This window comes from Hemicordylus capensis, chromosome 3 (assembly GCF_027244095.1).
Source record: "Hemicordylus capensis ecotype Gifberg chromosome 3, rHemCap1.1.pri, whole genome shotgun sequence".
NCBI lineage: Eukaryota > Metazoa > Chordata > Lepidosauria > Squamata > Cordylidae > Hemicordylus > Hemicordylus capensis.
In genome coordinates this window covers 240398136-240410798 of record NC_069659.1, presented here as the reverse complement: position 1 = coordinate 240410798, position 12663 = coordinate 240398136, and the positions used below count along the sequence as shown (strand labels likewise).

At 42.4% G+C, this 12663-nt stretch overlaps 1 protein-coding gene across 1 annotated transcript in view; it reads right to left on the bottom strand.

Moving 5' to 3' along the window:
• Positions 1–424: 424 nt before the first annotated feature.
• The window catches only part of PCDH15 (protocadherin related 15), a 1296732-nt gene continuing 1284493 nt past the window's right edge, over positions 425–12663 (bottom strand). The window contains 5 exon segments of the mRNA XM_053307474.1: positions 425–559; positions 3079–4233; positions 5902–6037; positions 8135–8208; positions 11365–11403. Of these exon segments, the coding sequence (XP_053163449.1) occupies positions 3100–4233; positions 5902–6037; positions 8135–8208; positions 11365–11403 (1383 nt within the window). The 3' untranslated portion in view covers positions 425–559; positions 3079–3099.

Below are 12663 nucleotides of genomic sequence, written 5' to 3'. Positions count from 1 at the left end.
AGAGAGGTCACAGTTTTGTCATTGGTATGTGAAGGTTGTTCCATGGACCCATCCAGAGTTCCTCGTCATCTGACTGTGTGTGATCACTGTGTAATTCCAAAGGCTCTCTGACATCCTCATTATCAACAACGGACTCTTGCTCTTCTGTGCTTTTCAATCTATTGCCTCCGGACTTTGCTGCTATGTTGTCAGCGTCTATAGTAGAGGATGCAAAGGAAACACTACATGGTCTTGTGTTCATTTTGTCACTAGATGATGCCCCTGTTGAAAACGTGTTCAGAGGGACATTCTCTTCATGTGTTACTGCTAGCTTATCGAGTTTCTTGAAATGTTTCCCCAGCCTCACCGGCGATGTGACCTTTAAATTGTTTGAGAGGCAACTTCGCCGGGTTCTAATAACGGACCCATTTTGGGCAATGTAGATGTTGCCATTAATATTCGTTTGGATGTTGGGATTGCTAAGACGATTCCTCTGGCTTTCTGGAGCGCTGTCTTCTCCTGTTGAACTGGTCTCATACTCTGGATCTACTACCAACTTGATCCTTTTCTTTCTGGCCCACTATATTACATACAAACACAAACAAAAGAAAGGAAGGAAGAAATTACTTAGCCTTTTCATAGTTTATATATCTTTTTAAAAGTAGAGTATTGCCAGCTTCTTTTATTTGGCTAGAAACAAAATTATGTTGAAGAGGTTTTTGATAGGCATTTGATGTTGAAGAGATCTTTTGCCAAAAATACAAAATTTTAATATTTTGTATATGACAGATCTGTTAAACAAACAATTTAACTGCACATAATTTACGTATGTTTAATTGTATTGGTAACTTATTGCTATGCATTATTAAAACAATGAGTTCTCCAACATCTGTATTTTTCTTTCAGCAATGGCATAAAAGCTATTTAAAACAGTGACAATGAGAGAAAATTTAGCATCTGAAAGAATTTCAGGACCAAGAAATTTAGTATATAGCTAACAATATACTTGAGTTGGTTTCACATAGTTTCAACATGCAGATAACCACATTAATGTTGCATAAACATTTTAACATATATTATCTCTTGCTGAATGGGTAAAGAAAGGTCCCTTTTCCTGACTGTGTGGGAGACAGGAAATCTGTCTCCAGACAGGAATCTGTTTCTTAATCTCAGAGGGTGGACAGTTCACCTGAGCTGAATTGCCTTCCTATAGAACAGGGGTTCCCAACCTTTGGGTTGCTGAATTACAGCTCCCATCATCTCCAGCCGTAATAAATTGTAGCTGGGGATGATGGGAGTTGTAGTTCAGCAACATCTGGAGTACCACAGGTTGGGAACCCATACTCTAGAATCTCCATCCTATCTCATTTGTTTAAATGAACTGAAAGTTAATGTACTATATTTAGTTTGGCTTTGAATTTATATTAGTTGACACTGCCACAACATGAGTGTATTTAGAGTATGGAAAGAACTAAGCAAGGGCCATCATATTATGGCATCTCCCTGGCCATTAGTGGAATAATAATTACAGTGACTGCAGAGATCTGACATGACTTAGGGTGGACTGCTTGACTCATAAGTCATGGAAGAGCACTCACTATTTCATAACTACAGGGTGGTAGTGGCTTTTCTGGAAGCCCGTTTGACCATCTGCGATTCAGTTGTTTCTGAAATTCTTTCAGCAGAGGCAGCAGCTTTCAAGAGGTATCTTATAATTTGATAACACTCACCTCTGTAATCAGATGCTGGATTTATATAATGCAAGTCTAACCATGATAGCTGAGACACAACTGAACTATCAAAGGCATCACATAAAAAACACAAGTAAAAAAAATAGCCTTGGACAGCAACAACTAGAGCTGCATGCAGGCTAACCAAGTAAATATTTGGAAAATCATTATCACTTTCTTCAAGCATTAATTATTCCAAGCACTGTGCGGTAATGTCAGCTCCTGAAGAGCACTTGACATTTCTGCTTCACAGTGCTCATTTATGACAAAGGCAGTGGTATTTTGAAACGCAACAGTCTTTGTTTCTGAAGCAAACCAGGGGCTGAATATTGCTGTTAAGAACAAATGCCATGTGAAATAATGATTATATTTTAATATCTCACAGCATGAAACTTGAATGTGTACTGTACATGCATTTCACCCTTTAAATAAATGGAATTATAAACAACTAAAGTTTAGATTGTTATAGTCAACAATCTTGGCAATAGCTACAATTAATTATCTGTATAAAGGGGTTTCCCCAAATTTTAGCATTAATCATGTAAATTAATGAAAAATCATCAATCTAGTTAAAGAGTAGCTTACATGCTAAATAATACTGAACCTAGTTATTAATGCTTTGGGAATTAGCAGTGAAGGCATCAGATGTATGCAGACTGTTCTACAATGAATGGGTTGGTGTTTTGTTTGTTTGTTTGTTTTGAGACAGAGTTGCTTTCTAAGACACAGAAAGACATCTTCAGAAAATACAAATCATGCAATGTAGAAATAGACATATCCCACAGCATTAAAAAGCAAACAGAGCTAGTTCACACATGCATGTGTACTGCTGATGACTGGCTGCAGCATCAAGTGGCAACCGGCCATGTGAATGGACTCTACAGGCAGAATATTTCTATCATCTCACGTCACTTCAAGCACAACCAATGGATTCCATAATCAGCTGGGAATCAGCAAGTGCTATGTTATCAAGTGATGAGAAATCACTTGTGATTGTGTGGAGTGAACTGTCCTTGGAAAAATAAGCTTTGCATAAACATTCTTAAAACCTAGAAATGTTTTGCAGAATAACATTCCATTATCCAAATATGGCTGTTGTTTTTTTCACAGCAACCCCTTGAACTGATAGCATGTTTCATCTGTACTCCTGTTCTATTTACAATGGTATTTTGTGCGTATCCAAATATCTGAAGTTCTTCAAGCCATTCTCTAACTTGTCTGCCCTGTTTTTCATAACAATTGAGAGTGCCAATTGATAATTTCAGATCTTGTCTACTTAGTTATGCCAAGATTGGCATAATGTTCTCTCACATCTCAAAAAGCACGCAGACACAGCAAACCATACCACACCTTACTGCAAACTGTCTACCTGCTGTTTTCTTTTTGTTTTCTAAAAGGATGTGAGGTCACTGGGAGTTTCTGACTCTGAGGCTGCAGTTTCTGAAATCCCTTCAGTACCATGTCCTCCTTCACTACTCCCCCTCTGTTTACTGGAGACAGCCTTTTCACTGGTGGAAGTGGTTTCTCCTTCACCTAACTCTTCATCTTCCATATTTGTGTCATCAAATTCACTTCCTGTTGTGGATGATCGATTCTTGAGATTGGACCTGGAACTCTTGTTTTTCCCTGACTTGGGGGTAGCTTCACTGCTGATGGAACTTTTCACTGTATCCTCTTCTTCAGTGTCAGATACTTTAATTTGAGAATCGGATGATTCATCTTCTGAGCCACTACTACTTGAGGAGGATCCAGATGATTCTGAATCCCCATTTTCCTCATCAGAGTCAACAGTGCTTTCAGTGGTTTCATCTTGGTCCAGGGTCACTTTCAAATAGTCTTTATCTGACTGGGATGCAGAGCTGCTACTTGCTGATGATGATGATTCTTCACTTGAGGAAGATGATCTCCTTCTCCTCTTCTTCTTGATGTAGTCGCTATCTTCAGACTCACTTTCTGCTGTGACACTAATTGAAATTCCTGACTTTGAGTCCGATTCACTCATTTCCTCAGATGTACGAGGCTCCCGGATTTTTTTAGAAGCACGCTTCATTGCACGGCCAGTCTTCTTCGGTGATGGTCTGTCATCTGCTGATTTCTGGAAGTAACTTCCCTTTATAACCATACTATCTTCTCCATCCAATTGGCGTGCTGCCATTAGCTTGTCATAATCTACATCTTTGCCTTTCACTTTCTGGAGCATCATTGGGAATATCTTTGCTTTCTTCCATGGAGAAGGCGTAGCTTCAGCTGCTCCTGGTTTATGGGCGCTAACAGCTATTCGGCTCAGCTGCATCACTGCTCTTAGTTTTCTTCTTCCCTGGCTGGGACCTCTTATGGCTCTACCTTCACCTATAGCACTAATAGCTACTGGAGCCCCTGGTCTTGGGCTTACTGGGGCCCCTAGTCCTGGGCTTACTGGAGCCCCTGGTCTTGGGCTTACTCGAGCCCCTGGTCTTGGGCTGACTGGAGGCCCTGGTCTCGGGCTTACACCTCTGGCTGCAACAACTGCACCCGGTCTCATCCTCTGCAAATCATAAAAATTGAACTTAATTTTAATTTTGGAAACTGGTCAGCATGAAACCTTGTTAACCTAGAAAACTTGGGGCAGGAAGAAATTGAGAGTTAGAATTAACAAGCAGGATTTCGCTGGAAACAAAACAAGCTCACTGGTTATCCCATTTTAAAAAGATGACTGGAAATATCTAAGGAACAACTAGATTAAAGGAGCTGAGAGTCTTATGCAAAGTGGTAGCTTGCAGCCCTCTCTGCTTGAGATTCCACTTCCCTGCCCCTCATTTTGTCTTGCAGCCACTGTGGCAACTGTCACCTCCCTTTAAAAGGATGGAAATACAGCATTTCTTAAAAGGATGGAAGCTCTGGCCATGTCTGTAAGGCTTGCAGTGGAGATAAGGAAAAGTTCTGTGGCATCATAATGTGGATTTATTGCATCTTTTTATATTATCAGACCATCTTGATGGTTAGCACTACAGGAAAAGCTGTATGCACTAGATATAATATGAACTATGATTTAGTACAAGAAAGAAAATTTTAAATTATCACTCTAGCCACTGGAGTGTGCTAGAGAGCTGAAAATGCTGAGAAGAGTCAAAATAGAAAACAAGAAATATGTGAAAGCTTCTTTCCTTCGCATTACAACAGATGTGATGTGACTGCCACCAAAGAGCCCAGCTGTGATCTACAAAAGTGAAGATCAGGAGCGTTTCCTGGATTGTGCACATGTACCACACCGGCACCAGCCATCCTGAAGGAGGTGTGCTATTGGCATAGGAAGTAAATATGTAACCTGGGTGACTCATGTTACCAACTTTTGCATACATTACTGCTGTGATGGAGCTCAAAACACAGGGAAAGGGTTATTTGGCAACAACCAAGCTGCACTCATAATGTACCAACAGGGCCTTTGACATGCTGCAATATTCAGCCAATTCCCTGTTGTGCCTGCAGGAAGATCATGACTAAAGAAATGGTGGTCATATCTCCTGGGCCTGAGACACCTGTCAGTTATCTATATCTATCTACTGTCCCAGAGAGAGAAGGACACCTACCAGTTTTAGAACATGCCCTTAATTGGTAAAATATTTAAATCCCATTTCCTTGATTCCCATTGATACACAGGCTACCTTATACTATTTTAGGTGTACAATAATCCAGAATTTTATTCATATCCTTTTAAAGAGATGAGCTTTTTGCTTTAATTCTACCTTTATGTAAATGGAAGTTTCATCTCCAAATTTTAAAACATCTGTACTATGATCTTCTTTCTGGCTTTTTATTTGACAGAAATCTGAACGTTGAATCTGATATTACAATGACTTACGTGTTATGTAGTGTTAGAAGTACAGAACAGGCACTATGTCCATGCAAGAGACTGCTTTGGAGCTCAGCAGGATTGCATAGTCCTCAGGGATGTATTTCTGGTGATTAGCGAAAATCACTCCCCACACTCTGTGTGCACTGCATTTGGCTGCTCAGCAACAATCCAGCTTAGCTCTAAAGCAGCCTCTTGTATGGACACAACACCTGTCCTGCACTTCTAACACGTGAACCAATAATTGTAGCATACAAAAAAAATTTATTAACTTGTGTGTACAAAATACTAATAGCCTCAGTTAAGAGAACAGGGTTTTTTTTAAGCTATGGAATTGATGGGGAGAGGGTCAAACAAACCTACCTCTGGTTCTGCTGTTGGTCCCTGTGGACTGTAATAATAGCCACCGTCACCCTCCACCACCACTTCACCATACTCATCATACATTCCAGAAGGAGACAACAATCGGCGGCGACTTCCGTATTGAGGCAATTCGTACCTGGGGAAAAACCAGGTACAGACATCCTCTATGTTTGTATACATGAGAAATGGTTGTACTTACAAATACACAACACCACTTCTTTAATCCATGGTTGCTTGATTCATTCTTTGAGAGAGCCCTGGGCAAAGTACTCTCCAGTGGGTACCTTCTCCCATACAGGTGGCCCCTTGTGGACTTAAAATGGCAGCTCCAGCACACCAACAGGAAAAAGGGAACGCAAGCATCTGCAAAGGCACTTAGGGGCCTATGAAAATATGCGACTCCAAATACCTGAAGCCGAATAATCCAGAACCCCCCTGCCACTTCACAGAGGTGATCATTGTTTCCATTCACCTCCATACTATGCTGTGATTTTCTGGTGGGGCTCTCTTAAAGAAAAAAGGAACCCTGCCACTTGGCAATGTCTGGGAAGTTTTGCGGGGAGCTCTAGAAAGTGAAGTCATTTCCAGCACTTGGATAAATCGCTGGAAAGAACTCCACTTCACAGTGCTCCCCACCTGCTTCCAGATACTGTTGGACCTGGCAGAGCTCTCTTTCTCTTTAAGGGCTTAACTGAGGTTAGGAAAACCACAGCATTGCACAGTCATGAGTGGTGGGAACAGTTGTCTCCCTGCTGTGCAAGAGAAATGTGTGGATTATTCAGTTTTAGATATTTGGAGCCAAAGATTTCCACAGGCCTAACAGTTAGTCAGGATTAAATTTCTTTAGATACTTTGAGGTTATTCACACAATCAAAAAATGTGTTCTACCCAAGTTCATGATCTGTGTGTGCTCCCAATTTTAAGTTGGGTGGAAGTAAGGAAAGAGGAAAGCCTGGGTAGAAGTGATTTGTGGAAGCAAGGAAGGAGGAAAGACTACCCAGGTTTTCCTCCTAGCTTGCTTCCACACAATCACTTCTACCCAGGTTTACCTTTTACCTTGCTTCCACACAATAAAAAATTAGAAGCACACACAGCTAGGGATGTGCAAACCAGTTCAGTTGAACCAGTTCACACTTGATCCAGCCTGGTTCAGATATTCAACTTCCAACTGAACCAGACCCAGTTCAGACCGAGATCAAAACAAACCTTTCAGGCCAGTTTTGGCCTGGTTCGAGGGTGGCAGGTGTGTGATAAAATACTGTAAAATTGCATGGTCAAACAAATGGCCCATGCACATGCACGGCAACCCCCCCAAATAGCCACCATGTGTGTGCAGAGGGCCAAAATGCCCCCCAAATGGGCCAAACCAGCCCTGGGAGACTTGGGAGGAGGCTGGTGGGGGACGTTGCCGGAAACCCTTCTCTGTGGCCACTGCAGCACCCAAGAGGCCACCATCAGTCCTAAGTAATTCATTATTTTACAGTATTTTAATGCCTCCCGCCACCTTCGAACCAGGCCAAAACCAGCTTGAATTTTAACTGAGTTGGGCCCCCTGTTTGAGGGGGCAAAACTGAACTGGTCTGGTCTGGTTCAAATCTGGTTTGGATTCGAACCAAACTGGGCAAACCGGTTTTGTGCACATCCCTACACACAGCTCCCAAACCTGGGAAGAATTTCTTTCCTACTCCTCTGTTAACCAATACTTTGCTTTTCTGTTTTGTGCTCTCTACATGTATGGAATTACTGTCAATACAGAATAATTTATAGATTAAAACCAGCAACAGAATATTAACATACTGTATTACACTGAGTCTAAGAGAGAAGTTTTGTCTTTGTTGATGTTTGAGTTCCTTGAGAGCGGTGAATGTACACTCCAGGATTTACAGGAATCATGGGCCAAAATCCAAAGACACAATAGAAAGGCACAACTATATCTCTGTATATGCCATACTGAAGGAGGCTTAGTTAGGACTTACATGTCCTGAACAGGAGCCAACCATGCCATATATCAGACTGCTTTTTAATATGAGGGGAATTTCACAAGCAGTTTGTGGTCTGACATGGGAGCTTTCTGTTCAACAAAATCCAGTCCAAAACTCACATTCACTTGAAATAGTTCTTTGGATCTGAACCATGACATACATGTTCACACTGAGCTATAACTATGAAGAATGCATAAATTTCAGCTGTGTGATTTCTGAAGTCATATTAAAAAATACAGAATGAATAATACCCATGTTCATAACTGTAGTAATCTTGTCCATAGTACTCTTGGCCAGGATCAATACCAGATTCCATAGAGAGTTCCTATAAGTCACAAGAAAAGGAAAAAGAAATTAAATTGGAATACACAAACTCATATCCTACTAATGTTAAAGAACCTTGAGTACAATATGTCAAGATGGATATGAGTAGGGCGGGGGGAGATAAAAGTGACTTCATCTTTTTATCCTCAACTCTTATCATTGGAATAATAATAATATTCCCGGAGGTTTTCTCCCCTTATGGCATCACTCAGATGTGGGAGAAAAAGAAGTTCTTCTGTGGTACTGAAAATACTGCTCAGAATCCTCAGTTGGCACTATGGTAATGCAAGGTCAATGAGATCTTCAAATGCTTTTTAGGAATGTGCCTAAATCTATTCAGACTTACAAAAGGATCTTGCTGACAGATGGTGTGCATTCATGCTAAAGCTGAGAGAGAAAACCTCCAGTTTTTAGTTGTGCTTTACACACAATATTCTTTTGGCATAATAGGATTATCCTGAATGTAGTATCATATTGAGAGAGAGAGAGAGAGAGAGAGAGAGAGAGAGAGAGAGAGAGAGAGAGAGAGAAGGTTTTGCTTTCCTGAACCATGTCTTTTTAAAAACACTGGAAACAAATACTTCTTACCAAAGAAAGAGAGACCAATTTATTTACAGCATCAAAGAACCATAGATTTGATCCTGCTATTTATACAAATATATGCTCTGTGTGTGTGTGTGTGTATACAATGTGCCTTGCTATATAATATTATATAGTTATTAACTGACTGCATGGTTTATTAGTAATAGTGCATGGGAAAAAACTTAGCAATCATAAGCCAAGACTTTGTAGATTAAATGTGCCATTAAGCATGTACTCTCATATTCAGTACAAGCAAGACAATTGAGTATAAAGACAGTTATACACAAGACAATCTAGCCGACAATTACCAGAGAGTCTAAGGGTGCACTTGTCACTGAAATCAATCACAAAATTCCCATGGATATTAGTGGAACTGGACTGCACTTCTTTGCTCTGATTCGGTAATTTGCTAGGCCCATATAAGGACTCCAGTGAACACATGTAAACTCTAGTCCTTGCACAATAGCTTCTGTATCCACTTAAATGGAATTGGAAGCTCCTTGCAGGGATGTCTATGCATATTTATTCATTTATTTAGGTTTTATTCATTTATTTAGGTTTACATCCTGCTCTTCTCCAAAGAGCCTAGAGCAGTGTACATTGATATATTTACCCTGTCAGGTAGGTTAGGATGAGAGGCAAGTGACTGATTTAGAGTCACTGGCCACTTTCGCACATAACAGGAATAACGGCAGTAAAAATTTCCCAATCCCCCCTACTGCGCTCCAGATGATCCAGATCTGGAGTCTGGGAGCCTGAAAGCGGGGAGGAAATGGCTGTGTGGGTTTCCTCTTTCTAATTATATACAGCCGCAGCAGCCAACTGGAGGAAGGGAGGAGCTTCCCACCCTCAACTCAGGTTACAAGCAGTGGCAGAATCAAGATGGTTTTCACAGTGAAACCAAGGAGGAACCAAGGGTTCCAATTCAGGTTTGTGTCTGGAAACCTCGGGTCGCTTTGGTCACGGAACTGCGGGTTCCCGTAGGGGTGTGTCCGAACCGGACTGGAGGCCATTCTAAAGGCCTCCGAACTTCCAGACCGGTTCGGACTTGGCCGGTCCGGGTCCGGGTGGGGGGTCTTCCTTTAAGGGTGGGAGGGCTTGCTTACCCCTCCCGCCTCTTTGCCCCCTCCAGCGCCTGTATTCTATAGTATAATTGGGGTGCTGGAAACCAGCCGCCCCAGCCGCCTCCGCCGCCCCCCTGCGAGCGGATTAGGGGCAAAGAAAAGCTGCTGCTGCCCCCCGCCCTCCCTCCCACCCACCCGCCGCCCCCCCAAGTGCTCACCACGTTTACCGAAAAATAGAGAGGAGCTCACGCAGAGCTCCTCTCTTGCCAAAGTCTCTGGCCCAACTGGGGCCTTGGGCGTGCGCGCATGCGCGATAGAACTCCTTAACTAATAGAACTTTCGCCGGAGGCCCGGTCTACCCGCCGGGAGGAAGCCGGGTAGACCGGGCCTCCGATCGCCGGAGGCCCGGTCTACCCGGCTTCCTCCCAGCGGGTAGACCGGGCCTCCGGCAAAAGTTCTACTAGTTAAGGAGTTCTATCACGCGTGCGCGCGCGCCCAAGGCCCCAGTTGGGCCGGAGACTTTGGCAAGAGAGGAGCTCTGCGTGAGCTCCTCTCTATTTTTCAGCAAACGTGGTGAGCACTCGGGGGGGTGGCGCGTGGGTGGGAGGGAGGGTGGGGGGCGGCAGCAGCTTTTCTTTGCCCCTAATCCGCTCGTGGGGGGGGGGGCGGCGGAGGCAGCTGGGGAGGCTGGTTTCCAGCACCCCAATTATACTATAGAATACGGGCGCTGGAGGGGGCAAAGAGGTGGGAGAGGTAAGCAAGCCCTCCCCGCCCTAAAAGGAAGGCCCCCCTTCGGTGCTGGTCCGGACTGCTCCGGACCATGCACATCCCTAGGTTCCTGCCTTTGGACAACCACAAACTTAAACCTCTGGCATGGTTCCCTCCAGTTTGGCATGATGTCCAAAAGTGGCCACTCAGTGAATTTCATATCTGTACAGTGATTTGAATGTGGGTCTCCCTGGTCTGGCAATTGCACATTAGGAAGCTCCATATGCACATCAGAACACATGAAGGAAGATGATACTGTTACCCTGAACTTCTAAACCATATCTTGCTTGCCTTTCAGAAGTGAAGCAGTACTACACGTCAGCTAACTTTACAAAGACTAAGAATATATTACATGTCCTTCTAGTGAAGATAATGGAAGTTCTTAGGATTATTAGAGCAGAAAGGATGTTAGTAATTATCATTCTGATGCTTGAGTATCGATGTAGCTAATTATGTTATTTTGGACTAAAGTGAACTTGGGAGAGTTTCAGTGACAGCAGATTGAAATTTGATAGGAATACATCAACTGCAAATCACACAACTGAAATCAGTAGGGAGAAGTGCATAAAATGGGGTACAGCTCTGATCATTTACTTGCTAGTTAATCTTAAACAGATAAAATAGTGGATAAAATAATGTTCTTTTAGTAATAAAGCTCTATATGTGCCAAAAGTAAGAAATATTAGAATATGTTACGAGTATTTTACGTTTTCTAAAATAGTAAGAAAGGGAGAAAATGGTACCTCTGGTCTGAGAAGAGAAGGCCTCAACAATTGCTGTTGCTGACAAAGAAAATTGTAAACAGAAATGGGTTTATGAGATAGTTTTAATGGCAAATGCAAATAATTTATTTTCGGGCTGAAAGGTTACACAGTAACCTTTAAACCACCACAACCACAGTGTTTTTGCCCAGGACTGTAACAGCTGAAACTTTGCATGTCAGTACTTGTTTGGTGCTCATCTGGTTCTACCTTATTGTGGCTTCTTCAGAAGCAAAAAGGCAAATCCACATTGAATCCAGAGCATGCATGTTGAATTTTCATTTGCTGCCCAGGGATTGGCCATGTTGACCAAATCCCTTCAGGGTAAAAAAGTTATTCAATTTCAGAGTCTGGCTGTCTTGGTTGTCAATAAAGGCTGCTTCTCATAAGACATTCTATACTCATTTTCTGAACAGATTTCCAAGTACAGTGTCATTTTTGAAAGGTGCACATAAATTATAGTTTTCCCCTTCACAATCACTGAAGGTAAAACCCATAATTTGCACACATGGGAGTCATTCATAATCAGTGTGAGATGTATATTTTTTATTCTGCAATCTCTTCACATGTACAAAATGTCTCTCATGGAATAGCTTTAGCCCTCTGAGCCAACCCCCTTATTAGCCAACCCCCAGGGCAGTAACGTCTCTAATGTGGCTTCATGAAACGTTGGCCTTATCTTTCAGTGTTCTGATAATGATGGGCACTAGTCAGGTCAAAACCATACTATACCAAAGGGTCAGAGATTTTGATCTGCAGTAAATAAAACTTGTTCTGCAATGTTTTGGGGTAACATTACTGTTTCTGGGATTAGGGAAGCAACATATCTATCTGAAATTTCCCAAATACAGACATGCCTCAATGCTGGCCAGGTTTAATGTGTACCCTCTACAGGGTAGATCTGGGGACTGAAACTTGTTTGTTGTCTCTGTCCCTGTGAGAGCAATGGGACTGAATCTGTGGAAAATGTTCTTTTCCACTGTTTGTTCTATTCAGGTATTCAATCAAAGGTTCTTTTAGATAGAAGAAAACATCCCAACGAGTTGATGACTGACATGACGTTCAAGCTAACGAAGCTGGAGCACTCCATGTTGGGGCTGCAGCAGAGCCGGAAGGTATCTATGATGCTTTTAAAAACTGACAACTGCACAAGCAGTGTTACCACATTTAGCCCCATCTGAGGCAATATGGTAACGCTACTTATGCAGCCACTGGTTTTTAAAAGTGTTGGGAGTGCCTTCTGGCTCATTTAAGGGGAGGGGGAAATTTGGCGGGCTAGCC